This window comes from Pelodiscus sinensis, chromosome 22 (genome assembly GCF_052426305.1).
Source record: "Pelodiscus sinensis isolate ZL-2025 chromosome 22, ASM5242630v1, whole genome shotgun sequence".
Taxonomy (NCBI): domain Eukaryota; kingdom Metazoa; phylum Chordata; order Testudines; family Trionychidae; genus Pelodiscus; species Pelodiscus sinensis.
This window is the reverse complement of record NC_143073.1, coordinates 20,291,291-20,309,510: the sequence shown is the minus strand read 5'-3', so window position 1 is coordinate 20,309,510 and position 18,220 is coordinate 20,291,291. Positions and strand designations below refer to the sequence as shown.

Below are 18,220 nucleotides of genomic sequence, written 5' to 3'. Positions count from 1 at the left end.
ATAAGTCAAAGGTGGTTTGAGCAAATTATCTCATGTAACCCATCGATCTTCATGTCATGATCTGCTGGTTCTGTTTATCTTAACTCTGTTGTATGTACCATTTGTGTGTGGAAAATTAGCCACACGGAGTGGGGAATCCTGTGTGGATTTCAAACATGTGAGTGAGAGACAGGGAGGGTGTTACCCTCAACGGTTAAACTATCTCTTTTGTCCTGGAGTCTGAGCAGTGGTCGGTGGGGAGGGGCCTCAATTCTTTAACAAAAAGAATAGGCGAGGAGAGGCCTTGGCCTTTTTGGCTGGGCTGCACCTGAAGGAAGGAGCCTGAGACCCCAGGGTGGGGAAAACAGCCCTGGTTTGGAGGGGCAGCTGGAAAAGAGGTTTTAGGGTGAGTTTAAGTTTGCACTGAGGTTTCAGTGGAGAATTAGCCAAGTGTTTTGTTTCTTTTGATTTGTAACCTACTTTGCTCTGCCTACTTTCACTTGTTGCTACTTAAATCCTACGGCTTCAACTTAATAAAACCAGTTTTATTTTCTGTCAAACCCAGTGTAAGCGATTGTTACCTGGGGGGGGGGGCAACCAGCGTGCACATTCCCCCTTTCATTGTTAAAGGGGCTTACCTAATTCTTTGGGCTTTGATCCCATCTGAGGAGTGCTCTCTCAGGAGACTGGGCCCTAAACTGCACTCTCCTTGGACCTGAAGTGGTTCAGTGTCTATATTGCTTCTCGGTGGGGGCAGGGACCACAATTTGGGGCCTTGGCTGGGGGAGACTAGAGGAGCTGGCCCAGCAGGATCAGGCGGTGAGGAGCCCCAGAGAGCAGAAGGCAAGTGGCAGTGGCCATGTCAGCACCCTGGGAGACACCCCCGAGGGGTTGTCTGTGACCACCCCCCGTCACACAGCTGTGCCCCCCTTCCTACAAGGAGAGCCCTGCAAGTCCACAGATATCTGCTTTGTATCCATGGGAACCTGCATCCACGGCCATGAATGGAGGTATCTGCAGCTCATTTCTGTGGCTACGGCTGTGGACTGACATTTCATATCTGTGCAGGATCTACCTGTGAGACTAATGACTGGTCCCAGGCATGTCACTCCCTGGCACCTGCAAGTGGAACCTGGAAAGGGGCGTCTGCAGCCTCAGCGCTGTCCTTCACTCCCCAGGCTGCCGAATGGACATTGCCCCATAGGGGCTTTCCCACAAGCTCTGAGATAAGAGCTGGCCCCAGGGTGTGATGCCTCCTGTCACGTACCTCGGCTGTTGGACATTAGGAGTTCAAACTGCAGCCAGTGGGAGCAGTGCCAGGGAGTTCTGTGGAAGCGGGGTTTGCCAGCCGCTCTGTGTATAAAGAGGAGGCAGAGATAGTGCAAGGCAGATAGCGGGAGATGCAGTGGACACAGCTCTCTCTGGCTGCTGCTCAGAGGTAAATCAGACGTCCCGATGGGGGCTGAAGGTAAGAGATTCTGGGCTGCTGTCTAGCATTTCAATAGCTGCTGCTCATGGAAAGACCAGAGGGATGTAGGAATTGCTGCACTGCAGCAGAGCCACAGGCCAGCTTGTCTGCCTGCCCCTGGTCTGGTTCCCTGTAGGCCATGCGCTTGTGCTCAGGGGACATTCGAATGCCACCCAGCTGATTAGCAGAATACCCACAAGTAGGCTGGCGGTGCAAATCCGCACATGCCTCGGTGCACACAAAAATGTTATTCTACACATGGATGGGAAAATCCGCACCAGGATTGAAAAGATTAGAGGGCACATTGCCCATGATGGACAAATGCTCCTCAACTAGTCAATGGGCAGCCCCATCCGAGCCCAGCTAGACAACTGTCCCCCCACTCTGGCCAAGAAGGGGCTGACAGCCGTACTATAATTTTGGCCCCACTCGTTTGACTGTGGAAGGCCTGACTGACATACACAACGACTCAGTATGCCCCTTGCTGATCTGGACCCCTCCTGCCGTGCTGAGCACCGGGAATGTGTTTAGTCTCACAGCACACCTGGGGGCGGGACACGACTGTTTTACAGTCAGCAGCCTGAAGCCCAGAGAGATTAAGCAGCTGGGCAGTGGGACGCCCACGTGGGCCGATGCACCGCCCTAGCCCTGCTCGACCCAGCACGTGATAGTGCCACAGTTAGCCACCCATGCAGTCCTGCCTAGTCTGTACTGGGGGCGAACCCCTTCTGCCACCCACCGGGGCCACACTGCTATTTTAGCAGAGCGGCTGGGTGTACGTCTGTCAGAGCTGGGAGCTACATCTCTCAGCTGCAGTGTGGACATATGCCAGGGACTTGGCTCAGGTCACCGAGGAAGGCTGTGGCTAGGCTGGTATAGGAGTCTACTAAATCCCTGAGCTCTGGCCAGCCTTCCTCTCAATAACCATGACAAATGCATTTCATCGTATCGCCCCTCCCCTTCTTGCCCGGGGGGAGGGGCAAATGGGCGCTGCTAACAGTCCCAGGCAGGACTGTACAGTTTTGCTGAGAGCTGAGGGTCTCCCAGGGATTAATGGAACTCTCAACTCTGCAGGGTAACAAGAGCAGCTGGCTGAAAGCATCCCCCCCCCCCCCCCGAGCATTGCCCAAAGATTTCCTAGTTGCAAAGGTAAACGCAGCTTGACAGGAGCAAGCTGAGGGGAGGTGACATCTTGTATTGGGTCAACTTGTGATGCTGGAAGGGACAAACCTTCGAGCTATGCAGAAAGGGCAGCCAGAGTATCCAACATGGGCTGGGGGCTGCTCTTGGGCACCCCACTCCCTACCCAGGGCAGATGGTGGGTCCAGGGTTCCCTGCTGCTGCCTACTGGGCTCCTGCGGTAGCTCTTACATCCTAATTTGCCTGGGACAGTTCCCCTTTTAAGCTCAGCCAGCTCCAAGGGGTGGGGAGGAGGCTGTGGGCCAGTGGCATGTGAGTGGGAGAGGTTCTTGAGCCAGCTCCCTGGGCAGAGGGGCTGAGAGGGGCTCAACCCAGCTCCATGGGGAAGAAGAGGGGTGCTCAGAGCAGCTCTGCATAGGGGGTAGGAAGGGGCTTGGGCCAGCAGCACAGGGAGGGAAGAGGGGCTCAGGCCAGCTCCATGTATGTGGGGGAGGGGCTCAGGCCAGGGGCTTGGCCAGTTCTGTGTAGACAGATGTGCGTGGGGGGTGGGGGGAGAGAAATACTGCAGTTATTATAGGAAAGCTTGCTTTTAATAAGAATATATTTGCAAATATATCTCTGCAAAGATATATCTCTGCTTGTTGGTGCAACTTGTCTCCTTATATTGTGTTTGTTTGTTTGTTTGTTTGTTTGTTTGTTTGTTTGTTTGTTTAGAAATAACAAAGTTTTTCCCTTAAAATGAAATCCCAAATTGGAAGTAAACAATTGCATAAAACATTTCCAACCCTATGTTTTCTTAAAGTTTTAAAGACACAAACAGAGGTCCTTTTTAAAAAGAAAGGTGGGACTGATAGAGACCCATTTTATGACCTAGATTTATTGCTCTGATGGCACATTCTTATGCTCCTTTTAAAAACAGATCTCTTCCTAAAACATCAAAGTTTGATATGGCCTGTCTGCACTCAGGCTCCTTAAAGTTAAATTCAGTTTGTCATAGCAGTTAAACTTCCTGAATATTTTGTGCAAAGCATGACTTTCAATTATCACTACATCTTTTAAACATGACACAAAGAGAAGAGTATGAAATTAAAGCCAGGATATGTGTAACACTTGTAGGTGATAAACTGTGATCTCTGCTTAAGAGATAAGGTAAAAGTTTCTTGAAATTCTGTGAACTAGCTTTAATATTTTGCAACAGAACTATATGAATACAGTTTGGTAATGTTATAAGCAACTTGACTCCAACATACTCATAGATAAAGCTTAATATTTATTAAAGCTGCAAACAAGTTTGTAGTGACCTAATAAAACAGTTAATAGTGATTTTATTAATATTTGTTTGTACCTCAATATTGAGGTCTCTCCCCCTACACCACTAACCTACACTATTGCTGTGTGATATACTTCTTGGAATACTTCTGTCTACATTTCACAAATGTAACATGAACTCTGTGTTATAAATTACTTGCTTTAAAAAAAAATCCAAGGTTATTCCCACCAAAGTCTTTATAAAACTACTTCCCTGATTATAGATAGATAACAAATACATTTAACTAACATTATTGGTGGAGCCGGTTATAATTATTTTTAGATTCCAAATTACAGTAAACTCCGATAATTCGGCACCTTTAGGACCCAGAGGGTGCCGGATTATCAAATATGCCGGACCATCGGAAGGGGGGCCTATGAGGGATCTCGGGTGGAGTGGGGGGCATGAGCCCCTCGGCACTGCTGTACCAACCCGGCAGCACCCCAGATGCTCTGCCCCAGACTTCCCCAAGTCACTGAAACTGACCAGGGGCTGACTCCAGACTTCCCGGAGTCAGCCGCTGGTCAGTTTCAGCAGCAGCTGAACTGGGGAAGCCGGGGACAGAGCAGCTCCATTTGTCTGGCTGTTCGGAGGACTTCTGGGTTCCAGATGGTGCTGGACCATCAGGAGTGCCGGGCCATTGGATGCCGGACCAGTGGAGTTTTACTGTATTTTGATGATGAATTTCATAAGAACATAAGAACGGCCATACTGGGTCAGACCAAAGGTCCATCTAGCCCAGTAGCCTGTCTGCCGACAGCGGCCAATACCAGATGCCCCAGAAAGGGTGGACCGAAGACAATGATCAAGCGATTTGTCTCCTGCCATCCTTCTCCAGCCTCTGACAAACAGAGGCCAGGGACACCATTTCTATCCCCTGGCTAATAGCCTTTTATGGACATAACCTCCATGAAATTATCTAGCTTCTCTTTAAACTCTGTTATAGTCTTAGCCTTCACAGCCTCCTCTGGCAAGGAGTTCCACAGGTTGACTACACGCTGTGTGAAGAAGAAATTTCTTTTATTAGTTTTAAACCTATTACCCATTAATTTCATTTGGTGTCCTCTAGTTCTTCTATTATGCGAACTAATAAATAACTTTTCTTTATCCACCCTCTCCACACCACTCATGATTTTATAGTCCTCTATCATATCCCCCCTCAGTCTCCTCTTTTCTAAACTGAAAAGTCCCAGTCGCTTTAACCTCTCTTCATATGGGACCCGTTCCAAACCCCTAATCATTTTAGTTGTCCTTTTCTGAACCCTTTCCAAGGCCAAAATATCTTTTTTGAGGTGAGGAGACCACATCTGTACACAGTATTCAGGGCGTACCATAGTTTTATACAGGGACAGTAAGGGTATGTCTACACTACCCTCCTAATTAGAAATAGGAGGGTAATGTAGGCATACCGAAATAGCAAATGAAGCCCGGGATTTGAATTTCCCGGGCTTCATTTGCATAAGCGGGGAGCCGCCATTTTTAAATCCCCGCTAGTTCGAACCACGAGGATTAACAGTAGTTCGAACTAGGCTTCCTAGGAACCAGGAAATTCAAATCCCGGGCTTCATTTGCAATTTCGGTATGCCTACATTACCCTCCTATTTCGAATTAGGAGGGTAGTGTAGACATACCCTCAGATATTCTGTGTCTTATTTTCTATCCCTTTCTTAATAATTCCTAGCATCCTATTTGCCTTTTTGACCGCCGCTGCACACTGTGTGGAAGTTTTCAGAGAACTGTCCACGATAACTACAAGATCTCTTTCCTGATTTGTTATAGCCAAATTAGCCCCCATCATACTGTACGTATAGTTGGGGTTATTTTTCCTGATGTGCATTACTTTACACTTATCCACATTACATTTCATTTGCCATTTTGTTGCCCAATTGCTAAGTTTGGTGAGATCATATTGGAGTCTCTCACAGTCTGCTTCCGTCTTGACTATCCTAAACAGTTTGGTATCATCTGCAAACTTTACCACCTTACTGCTTACTCCTTTCTCCAGATCATTTATGAATAAGTTGAAAAGGATTGGTCCCAGGACTGACCCTTGGGGGACACCACTAGTTACCTCTCTCCATTCTGAAAATTTACCATTTATTCCTACTCTTTGTTTCCTGTCTTTTAACCAGTTCTCAATCCAAGAAAGGACCTTCCCTCTTATCCCATGGCCATGTAATTTACACGAGAGCCTTTTGTGAGGGACCTTGTCAAAGGCTTTCTGAAAATCTACGTATACTATATCTACTGGATCCTCCTTGTCTGCATGTTTGTTAACCCCTTCAAAGAACTCTGAGGGTATGTCTACACTACAAAGTTAATTCAAACTAACAGCCGTTAGTTCAAATTAATTTTAATAGGTGCTACACATACAAACCGCTAGTTCGAACTTAATTTGAACTAGTGGAGCTCTTAATTCGAACTAGGTAAACCTCATTCTACGAGGACTAACGCCTAGTTTGAATTAAGTAGTTCGAATTAAGGGCTGTGTAGCCACTTAATTCAAACTAGTGGGAGGCTAGCCCTTCCCAGGTTGCCCTAGTGGCCACTCTGGGCCAAACCAGGAAAACTCTTCTGCCCCCCTCCCAGCCCCAGAGACCTTAAAGGGGCACGGTCTGGCAACAGTGCTTGTGCCAGTTGCAAGCCTGCCAGCGCCCAGCCAGCAGACTCTGCACCGGGCACGGGATGAGCCAGCCACCTGCTGCCACCCAGTCCTCCCCCTCTTCCTGGGACCAGGCTGGCGGCTCCCTGGAGCCTGCCCAGGGCCGCAAGAGGCAGGCGCCCGCCTGGTCAAGTGCGGAGATCGTGGACCTCATTGAGGTTTGGGGGGAGGCCTCCAACATCCACGATCTTTGCACTATCCACAGGAACGCGGCCGTCTACAGTCGCATGGCTGACAGCCTGGCCGCCAGAGGCCACATGTGGACCTGGGAGAAGATCCGCTGCAAAATAAAGGACCTGCGGCAGTCCTACTCCAGGGCCTGCCAGCCAGGGGCTGACCCAGAGACCTGCCCCTAGTTTGAGGCCCTGGACCGCATCTTGGGGGCTCATGCAGTCCATGCCCCCCGGGTGGTGAGGAGGAGGACGCCGAGAGCCAGGAGCCTGCAGGGAGCCTGCCCAGGACCCAGGACCCAGGACTCCTGAGGCATCCCACAGAGCACATCGGCTGAGTCGTCCAAGGCCGAGGAGGGCTCTGCATGTGAGTCCCATCATGCTCCCCTTATGTGTACGGAGGAGGTGGGGGGAGAGGGAGCCCAGGGACCGTGCGCTGGGCCTTGCCCACCATGGAGCAGCAGCTGGGTGTCATGCAGGGGCCCTGGCCTTACAGAGGGGGGCTGGGTTTCACCCACCATGTCCCCAGGGAGAACTGACCACTGCTCTTGTTTCACCACAGCCACAGCACCTGGGACTGCAGGGAACACCACCTCGCCTGCAACAGCCACCCGCACCCGGGCCAGCAGGCACGCCAGGAACCAGGAGGAGTACCAGCGGCGGCACCTGCAGCTCCTGGAGCACCAGCTCTGCACCCAGGACCACTGGGTCCGGGAGGACCTGCGGCTGCGGCAGCGGAGTTTGGAGGCGCAGGAAGAGCAGGGCCGTGCCATCAGAGGCCACCTCCAGACCTTGGTGGACAGGTTCCTGCCTCCTCCTGCACCGGCCCCTGCGGCCGTCCCAGCTCTCACTCCTCCTCTCACCCCTGCTCCCCCTCCCACTTCCTCCGCACCCCGTGTCCCTCCTGCCCCACCCACCACACACACTCCCCCCCAACGACCCTGCACCCGCAGTGCTATGAGATGGGAGAGCCAGCAGGACCCCCAAGTCTGAGCTTTCCTTTCCCTTCCTCTCCTTCCACCCCTTTCCAGTTCCCTCCTCCCAGGTTTCCCCTCCCCTCTCCCACTCTTACTCCTCACTTCCCCCACCCCAGTTATGTAAAATAAAAAGAGATTTTGGTTGTCAAAACAGGTTTCTTTATTTGACATTAGAAAGGGGGGTTAGGAAGGGGAAAGGGGAAGGGGGGGAGGGTGGAAGAAGACCCAAGTGGGGCATGCAGGGAGAGTTCAGTCCTCCTCCTCCACCTGGAAGCTCTCCCGCAGGGCTTCCCGGATCCGGACGGCCCCCCGCTGGGCTTCGGACAGCAGTGGTGCGGGGCTGAGCGTAGTGGCCAGCCATGCACTCAGCCTCAGCCATCCAGGCTGGCAGGAAAGCCTCCCCCTTTCACTCACACAAATTATGCAGCACGCAACATGCTGCCACCACGGGAGGGATATTGTGCTTAGCGAGGTCGAGGCGGGTGAGAAGGCACCTAAATCTGGCTTTCAGTTGGCCAAAGGCCCCCTCAATCATGATGTGGGCCCTGGTCAGCCTGGCATTAAAGGCCTGGCGAGAAGGGTTGAGGTGCCCCGTGTACGGCTTCATCAGCCAGGGCTGTAGGGGGTAGGCGGCATCCCCAGCCTGGCACACAGGCATGTCCACGTCCCTGACCCTGATGTGGCGGTCAGGGAAGAAGGTGCCAGCCTGCAGCTTCTGGCACATGGAGGAGTTCTGGAACACCCGTGCATCGTGTGCCTTGCCAGACCAGCCCACATTAATGTCCGTGAACTGGCCCCTATGGTCACACACGGCCTGCTGGAGGATGGAGAAGTACCCCTTTCGGTTGACATACTGGGAGGCCTGGTGTTCCGGGGCATGGATAGGGATGTGCGTCCCGTCGATGGCCCCCCCCCCCGCAGTTGGGGAAGCCGAGGGCACCGAACCCGCAGATGACCACGTCCGGGTCGGTGAGGTGGACCACCCTGAGGAGCAGCACCCAGTTGATGGCCTTGACCACCTTCAGAGGGACACAGCAAACTGCGAATCACTGGGGCGCCCGGGTGGCTGGGAGTGTTTGTTGCCTGGCACTGCCCCGTGCCCCACATCCGGAAGCAACCTCTGCGGGCGGCATGTAGTACAGCCAGAACAGACCGAACCCTCCGGTGCGGGGCACTTTCACCTCCTCCTACCCCGTTTTCCCTGGGGCAGCCCATCCCCTCCTTGCAACACCCCCCCGGCCCAGTGGCCGGTGGGTGCCGTACCTGCATGAGCACTGCTCCGATGGTGGATCTCCCCACGCCGAACTGGTTCCCGACGGATCGGTAGCTGTCCGGCATGGAGAGCTTCCAGAGCGCAATGGCCACACACTTCTGGAGGGGGATGGCGGGCCTCATGTGAGTGTCCTGTCGCCGCAGAGCACGGGCGAGCCACTCGCAGAGCTCCAGGAAGGTGTCCCTCCTCATCCTGAAGTTCTGGGTCTCCCCAGCGCTCCAGGACAATGCGGTCCCACCAGTCGCTGCTGGTGTCCAGACGCCAGATGCGGTGGGGCACGCTGGCGTCCGGGCGCTGCTGCGGCTCCTCCACGTCCCCCAGGGAAACCAAGTGGAGCGGTAGGGGGCTGACGTGCACCAGGTGGTGCCAGGCAGCCTCCAGCCATTGCTGGCAGGCTTGCAGCAGCAAGTCTAAAAACTGCACCAGAAAGCCCAGGGCGATCTCTGGCTCCATGTTGCCAACTGTGGCGGCGTCCCCAAAGAGAACCACCGACACAGACAGGCGCAGAGAAAAATGCTTTGCTGTCCCTTGGCGAGGTAGGCAAGCAAGCGGAAAAGCTGAGAACCGGCTGTCCAGGGGGGTCCCTTTAAGCACGAGCCTCAGATAGCCTCAGACAGCAGCCAAACAAAGGAACTACTGACCTGATGCCCTGCCAGAACCGGTTTCAGCCGCCCTTAAATGCGTCCCAGCATTCAACGGTGTGGACGCGCTAGTTCGAATTAGCAAAACGCTAATTCAAACTAGTTTTTAAGTCTAGATGCGCTAATTCGAATTAGCTTAGCTAAGTAGTTCGAATTACTGCTGTAATGTAGACATACCCTAATAGATTAGTAAGACATGATTGCCCTTTACAGAAACCATGTTGACTTTTGTCCAACAAATTATGTCCTTCTACATGCCTCACAATTTTATTCTTTACTATTGTTTCGACTAATTTGCCCGGTACTGAAGTTAGACTTACCGGTCTGTAATTGCCAGGATCGCCTCTAGAGCCCTTTTAAAATATTTGTGTGACATTGGCTACCTTCCAATCATTAGGTACGGAAGCCGATTTAAAGTATAGGTTACAAACCACAGATAATAGTTCAGCAATTTCCCATTTGAGTTCTTTTAGCACCCTTGGATGAATGCCATCCGGTCCCAGAGATTTGTTAACATTAAGTTTTTCTATTTGTTCCAAAATCTCCTCTAATGACACTTCGGGGACAGTTCCGGGACAGTTCCTCAGATTCATCGCCCACAAAGGACAGTGCAGATTTGGGAATCTCCCTAACGTCCTCAGCCGTGAAGACTGAAGCAAAGAAATCATTTAGTTTATCCGCAATGGCTTTATCGTCCTTGATTGCTCCTTTTATATCTCAATCGTCTAGGAGACCCACAGGCTTTTTAGCAGGCTTCCTTCTTCTCATGTACTTAAAAAACATTTTGTTATTTCTTTTTGAGTTTTTGGCTAGCTGTTCCTCTAAATCTTTTTTTGCTTTTCTTATTACATTTTTACACTTGATTTGACAGTGTTTATGTTCCTTTCTATTTATCTCACTAGGATTGGACTTCCACTTCTTAAAAGATACCTTTTTGTCCCTCACTGCTTCTTTTACATGGTGGTTAAGCCACGATGACTCTTTTTAGGTCTCTTGCTATGTTTTCTAATTTGGGGCATACATTTAAGTTGGGCCTCTATTATGGTGTTTTAAAAAAAGTTTCCATGCAGCTTGCAGGGATTTGGCTCTAGTCACTGTGCCTTTTAATTTCCGTTTAACTAACCTCCACATTTTTGTGTAATTCCCCCTTTTGAAATTAAATGCCAGAGTGCTGGACTGCTGAGGTGTTCTTCCCACCACAGGAATGTTAAATGTTATTATATTATGGTCACTATTCCCAAGTGGTCCTGTAACAGTTATCTCCTGGACCTGATCCTGCACTCCACTCAGGACTAAAATGAGAATTGCCTCTCCCCTTGTGGGTTCCTGTACCAGCTGCTCCAAGAAGCAGTCATTTAAGCCATTGAGAAATTTTATCTCTGCTTCTCTTCCTGAGGTGACATGTATCTGGTCAATATGGGGATAATTAAAGTCCCCCATTATGATAGAGTTCTTTATTTTGGTAACCTCTCTAATCTCCCTCAGCATTTCAATGTCAGTATTGCTGTCCTGGTCAGGTGGTCGGTAATATATTCCTACTGCTAATTTCATATTATTGGAGCATGGAATTACTATCCATAGTGATTCTATTGAGCATGTTGATTCATTTAATATTTTTATTTCATTTGATTCTACATAATCTTTCACATACAGTGCCACTCCGCCACCCATCTGGCCTGCTCTATCCTTTCGATGTATTTTATATCCCGGTATGATTGTGTCCCACAGATTTTCCTTATTCCACCAGGTTTCAGTGATGCCTATTATGTCAATCTCCTCCTTTAATACGAGGTCCTCTAGTTCACCCATCTTATTAGTCAGACTCCTAGCATTTGTGTAGAAGCACTTTAAAAATTTGCCACTGCTTATTTGTCTGCCCTTCCCTGATGACTGGATTCCTTTATATGCGGTTGTTTGTCTGCTCTGGCCCATGGTTTGTCCTCTTCCCTCCTCTCTTTCTGAGTACAGCATAGAGAATCTCTATCAATGGATTCTCCTCTAAGAGAAGTCTCCTAGGGTATGTCTACACTACCCTCCTAGTTCGAACTAGGAGGATAATGTAGGCATACCGCACTTGCAAATGAAGCCCGGGATTTGAATTTCCCGGGCTTCATTTGCATAAGCGGGGAGCCGCCATTTTTAAAACCCCGCTGGTTCGAACCCCGTGCAGCGCGGCTACATGGGGCACGAACTAGGTAGTTCGAACTAGGCAGCTGTGATGGACCGGGCCGTGTCTGGGCACAGCTGAGGGCATCCGCTCAGGGCGAATTGCTCAAATCCGGGGCTCCTTACAGCTCCCCGACTGGTGACCTCTCCAAACAGGCCACAAACCAGTCCCACAGAGCGCTTCAGCTGCCTGCCTGAAGCCTCCCGAGCAAAACCCCTCCAACACCCCAGCAATATCCGTGCCCCAGATGGCCCCGGGCCTCATACACAGGTGGGGGGGTCCTAACACCCAATCCCACCTACCCCGAACAAGTCCTGTCCAGTTCCAAGAAACCAGCCACAGATCCCTGGTCAATTTACCCTCTGGACCTTACCCACAAATCACGCTGGGCCAATCCTTTAGAATCTATATCTAAAGGTTTATTATTACAAGAAAGAAAAGCATGAGAGTAAGGTTATTAAAGTACAGTACGTTACATGCACCGAATCTCCCAGTTCTCGATGCAGGCTCTAGCAGAGATGTTGCAGCTGCTGGTTTAAAAGTTCTTATTGCACATCCTACGATCAGGATGGGTTCACAGGTCGTTTGGGCTCTTCGATCCCTGCAGTGCTGCCTCTGGGATGAAGTGCTGAGCTGAGAACCAAATGGCATCTACCACATGGCCTTTTTATATCTCCTCCCTGGCCTCTCCTTGTATGCAGCCGGTCACCTGGTCCTCAGCCTCTCTCTGCTGGCAGCTCTTAGGTCTCCGCCCTCATGCTTTAGGTGTGTCCTCGGCCCATCAAGTGCCATTGTCCCACAGGGCCTGGCTAATCAGCCTGTCCATAGCAATGCTCAACCACATTTGGAGAAATATTCAGCTTCCACACAGATTACAGATTCCTATCTACACACACAGACATTATATACTCACATAAATAGTGTACACAGGATCAGCAAACAACAAGCTCCCATTCAGTACCCCACATGGCCCCCATCTATATCATTGTTGGGGCCAGCACCCCCACCTATGGGTGCAGCAGCGATCTGGCTGCTTCCCTCCAATTCGGTAATGTGACAGCAGCCTAGTTCAAACTACCTAGTTCGTGTTCCGTGTAGCCACGCTGCACGGGGTTCGAACCAGCGGGGTTTTAAAAATGGCGGCTCCCCGCTTATGCAAATGAAGCCCGGGAAATTCAAATCCCGGGCTTCATTTGCAAGTGCGGTATGCCTACATTACCCTCCTAGTTCGAACTAGCGGGGTAGTGTAGACATACCCCTTCCGATTTACATGAATCTCCGCACCAATCGGCTTTCCCCCATCTCTTAGTTTAAAAACTGCTCTATGGCTATTTAATGTTTAGTGCCATTTCATGATTTTTTTCAATCAACTTCAATGATTAGACTGTTACAGTTACAAAAGAGCTGGTGAAAGATTTAAGAAATCATTCTTTGTATATAATGCCAGGCTTGGAAGCTTCTGCTCCCATTCCACAAAGAGGCACAAAATGAAGCTATGTTCTTCATTAATTTCAGATGTATTTTCTTTCTGTTTTCAGCCATGGAGTTCGCAAATGCCATCCTACGCTTCTGGGCCTGGATATTTGTGCTGTGGAGTGAGTATTCATTTCAACAACACCGCAGACATTTGTATGTTTTTTGCAGGGTGATCATATCAATTATCTCTGCATGAAGCTCATGTCATGGGGACTTACTATCCCTCCTGAGTTTTGTAATGAAGCAACTGGAACTAATAACGATACCAAATCTTCAAGCAAAGCTCACCCGGAGCCATTGATGTGACTGGTCTTTCCACACAAGGCCACAGATTGGCTCCAAACTCATAGAAATTCATCACAGACATTCCTAGACAGAAGAATAGCCACCCTGGGTCAGACCAATGGTCTATCTAGCTGGGTATATGCCTTCTGGTAGTGGCTGGGGCTCTGAGAGTGGCTTAAGAGGGAGTAAACAGAACAGGGCAATTTACTGAGTGACCCGTCCCCTGTCATTCAGCCCCGGCTTCTGGCAGCCAGAGGTCTAGGGCAATCCAGAGCACTGGGCTGTGTTGCTGATCCTCTTGGCTGGCAGGCACTCAGGGACTGTCCTCCATGAACTGATCAAGTGCTTTTCAGAACCCTGTGATACTTTTGGCCTGGCAACAAGTTCCACGGCTGAGTGTGCATTGTGTGGAACAGTGCTGTCTTACGATTGTCTTAAACCACCTGCCTGTTCATTTCTTTGGGCCACTTCCGGTTTGTTTATTTTATGGAGGGGTCAATAACACTTCCTCATTCACATTCTCCACTCTGGTCCCACTGTACAGGCCTCTATCACCTCACCCCCTTCGTTGTCTCTTTTCCAAGCCGAAACATTCCAGTCTTTTCACCCTCCCTCATAGCGGAGCTGTTCCACACCCTCATGAGTATGTAGCCGTTCCCTGAACTTTCCTCAAGTCTCACCTGGGCTCCAGGTAAAAAGGCAATGGAAGGCATTGCTCTCCCAAAAAGACTGAGGTGACTCCCGCCCATGCTGGCCAGCCAGGAAGCTGGGGCTACATGGCTGCCTAGCTAGCTGGGAACACTGGGGTCACACGGCTGCCTGGCTGGCTGGAAAGGCTCTGGAGATGGAAAGGCAGTGGAGATGCTCAGCTGTTCTGGGGGCACTGGGGCTGTGCAGATGCTCCAGGGCCTGGAATGGGGCTGGGGCCATGCAGATGGCTGGCTGCTCTGGGAACTAGAGCCGGGCCGGGAGGCTGCCCAGCTGCTCCAGGGGCTATGGGGCAGTGGGGGCTGGGCCTGTATGGCTGCCTGGCAGTGGCACGGAAGTGCTAGCTTTGGGCAGGGGCCAGTGGCCACAATGGGGACTGGACTCCTGTGGCATGGAAGGGACGGAGCTAGGTCTTGCCTCCCCAATCCCATCATGCACCCATTGCCCACGAATACTCATACACCTTTTTTGGGATGGGATGACCTGAACTGCCCACAGTATTCAAGATGTGGGCAGATCATGGCTTTATATCGTGGCATTATGATGTTTTCTGTCTTATCTTCTGCCTCCTTCCCTAATGAAAACATTGTTACCTTTTTGATTGTTGCTGCACATTGAGTGGATCTTTTCAGAGAACATATTTACGATGACTGCAAGATCCTTCTCGAATAGTAATAACTAATTTAGATGCCATCATCTAGCTCTATATTTTAGAAATGTGTGTCTCTGTCTGTCCATCTGCCTGTCTATGAATCTGTTTGTTCAAGAACTCCTCCTAAACGGTAAGAGCTAGGGCCACCAAATTGCGCCAGGAAAACAGGAATGGGACCGTTTTCAATAACATGGAAAGGGAGGGGGCTGTTTGGAGGGATGCGATACTGCAGAGTGACCACTGGGGGCAGCTGCATGACCAAGAGAGTGGCCTCCTGGGGCTGGGGCTTGCCATTTTGCTGGCCATTGGACTATTTAAGTGGCCGTCCCTGCCCTGAACCCCTGCCCCTGGCCCTTTGCCATAGTACCAGAGCTGGGAAAGGGAGAGAGAAAGCCCCACTGGCTGGGGGAGAGAGAAGGTCCCTGCCAGCTGGGATTATGGAATTGCATCGATGTGTCTGCAGTGATGGAAGGCAGGGAGGCAGAGTAGGAAGACTGGCTTGGTGGATGCTGTTTGGCTGAAGGAAGTGGTGGGATGTCCATAAGAGGTAGTAGGACAGAGACACACGTTTGGGTGGAGGTAGAGAGTTCAAGGGGTGGGAGGGGGTAGAAGTAGATCTGAGAGTTATTGACAAAGTGGGGCAAGAAAGGCCATGGGATCAAGATGCCTATTTACTTAGACACCATGGCAGTGCTTTGAGGCCTTCACATAGTCACCTGGACCCAGGTTTGGAAAGGTGCACTGCACTCAGCATTGCAACAGCTAACCATGTTAGGAGACTAAATCTCATTTTCCAGAGCACTGTAGGTACTGAGTGGGCCAACATACCATTGACCACTGATGGGCTGCTAAGTGTCTAGGCAATGCCTACATTTCACTGGGCCCTAGAGAGCAAAGGGGGAAATGTAGGTGACCGGCGACACTCGTCTGAGCAGCAGCAAGAGAGATGAGGAGAGAAGAGGCAAAGAATCCAGTGTGGATAATGACTGATGGAGTAGCCCGCAGGGGAGGAGATGAGGAAAGGGGAAAATCATAAAAGCATGACTGAGAAGGTCTCAGGAAGAAGCATATGGGGAGACCTGTCCCTTGGGTCCTGGTTTCTTTCCAAGACGACAGCCCTCCCACTGCAGATGTTTTCAGTTGCTGACTAAAGGTCTGCTGTGTCCATTTCCTTTTGTTGCAAGTAGAGGGGATTGGACCGAAGCCTTTCATGGTGGACTTAAACTAGCGTGGCTGCCAAGAGAAGGAAGAGTGATTGCAGGTGACGGGGTGGAGGATGCTGGTGAAAGAGGCAAAACTGGGAAAACAGGGACAGCGACACTAAGGAGTGTGGGAGCAAAATGGAACTCCATTGGCACCATCATTGAGCACAGCAGCCCTAGGCCTAGAACTATGCGGAAGAGAAACCTCCTCACACTCTGGGGTTGGCAGATGGGGCCTCCTTTCCCCCCCGCCCCAACCGCCAGAGACTTCAGGTGGTTAGAGCAGCTGCAGAAGTTAAAAAAAAAATCCTGGGCCAGTAGCTTTGCTGGTGATCTGGCTCTGTTCCCATTGCCCCTGCCTGCCGGAGTGATCATAGATAAGATCCTGAGGTCAACATTTCAGGGGTCAAGAGAATGGGATATTGGGCCTCTTGCTTCTAGGGTGCTGGTTCCAACTTGGCCCCTGATCAAGGGGAGGGCTTGACTGGCTCAGGGAATGGAATATGGGACTTTCACCTCTAGGGCAACATTTTCAGTCTGGCCCCAAGTTCAGGGGTTTGGCTGGATCAGAGATGGGATAAAGGGCCTTTCAACTTTCGAGAGCACCGTTTCAAATCTAGCATGTGTGTAAGGGGCAGGCTGGCTCACAGGAGTAGGGGAACGGAACATAAACAAATAACCACAGCCATACAGGCAGGTTGTTGGAGAAGGTGTCATGGCGTGCCGGGGAGTCCCTGAGCCCTGCACTACCATTCGCAGCCAGACGTGACCCCCAGCCAGCAAGCAGAACAGAAGGTGTATTGGTTCACAGGGACACAGCGTAGCATAAGATCGATGTTCACACAGGCACCAAGAGCAGGCAGCCTTATTCCTCTTGGGTCCCAGGCCCTTCTCCCCTCTTTTCCTGCTCTAAGATCCTTCTCTCATCTTAACCCAGCCGAGACTGACCCTTTCCCCAGGCCGTACTCCCCCACCCCCAGCCTGGTGTCAGCCTCGCCTACCCTTTGTCTCCCTTCCGGGCAGGAGTTGTTATCTCCTGAGTCTGGCCCTCAAATGTCTGGGCCCAATACACTTCTGCAGTGAGTCATACCCAGCCTCCTCCCCCATCCCCCATGCAGATGGCTGGGGGAAACTGAGGTACATACACACACACACACAGAGCATAATACAGCTAAGAGTGAATGTAACAACAGAGTGAACACAGGACTGACTACAAGAGTGGACAACACTCCCACTATGTCGCGGAAGGGAATCAAACCATAGGCCTTCAGCTAGGGGGGCTACTGAGCTCTCCTAGAATACCAAACATTCTGGTACCTCTGGGAATGACATGGGCCCATGCCCACTATTGTAACGTGGCACACACAATGTGTGTCAGGTAACATGGCAGGGATGGACTCGAGTGCTCATCAAAATGGCATCCCTTGTTTGTGATACTGGACAAAACCATACTCCATTTGCCGCAGTACTGGCAAATCAGGGCAGAGCAGAGTAGAAGAGTGACTTCTCGTGCCTTGCTGACAACACTCCTGTTAATGCAGCCCAGAATCATGTTTGCTTTTTTTGCAAGTGTCACACTGTTGACTCATATTTAGCTCACGGTCCACTCTAACCCCTTTCTGCCATACTCCTTCATAGGCAGTCACTTCCCATTCTGCAGGTGTGACACAGATTGGCTGTGTCTAGACTGGCCAGTTTTTCCAGAAAATCAGCCGCTTTTACCTATCAGTCTACACTGGCCTCTTGAATTTCCGCAAAAGCACTGACTTTCTACTGTAAGAAATCAGTGCTTTTTGCGGAAATACTATGCTGCTCCTGTTCAGGCAAAAGTCCCTTTTGCGCAAAAGTTTTGCGCAAAAGGGCCAGTGTAGACAGCTGAGATTTGTTTTGCTCCAAAAAGCTCTGATCACGAAAATGGCGATCGGGACTTTTTTGCTCAAAAGCGCATCTAGATTGGCCACGGACACTTTTCCGCAAAAAGTGCTTTTGCGGAAAAGCATCCATGCCAATCTAGATGCTCTTTTCCAAAAATGCTTTTAACGGAAAACTTTTCCGTTAAAAGCATTTCCAGAAAATCATGCCAGTCTAGACGTAGCCATTATTCCTTTCTA

General features: G+C 50.6%; 1 protein-coding gene across 1 annotated transcript in view; it reads left to right on the top strand.

Annotated features, from left to right (window-relative positions):
- Positions 1-1,351: 1,351 nt before the first annotated feature.
- Positions 1,352-18,220, top strand: part of LOC102449199 (IgGFc-binding protein-like) — a 120,648-nt gene continuing 103,779 nt past the window's right edge. The window contains exons 1-2 of the mRNA XM_075907483.2: positions 1,352-1,447; positions 13,325-13,381. Of these exons, the coding sequence (XP_075763598.2) occupies positions 1,435-1,447; positions 13,325-13,381 (70 nt within the window). The 5' untranslated portion in view covers positions 1,352-1,434. The remainder of the gene's footprint in view (positions 1,448-13,324; positions 13,382-18,220) is intronic.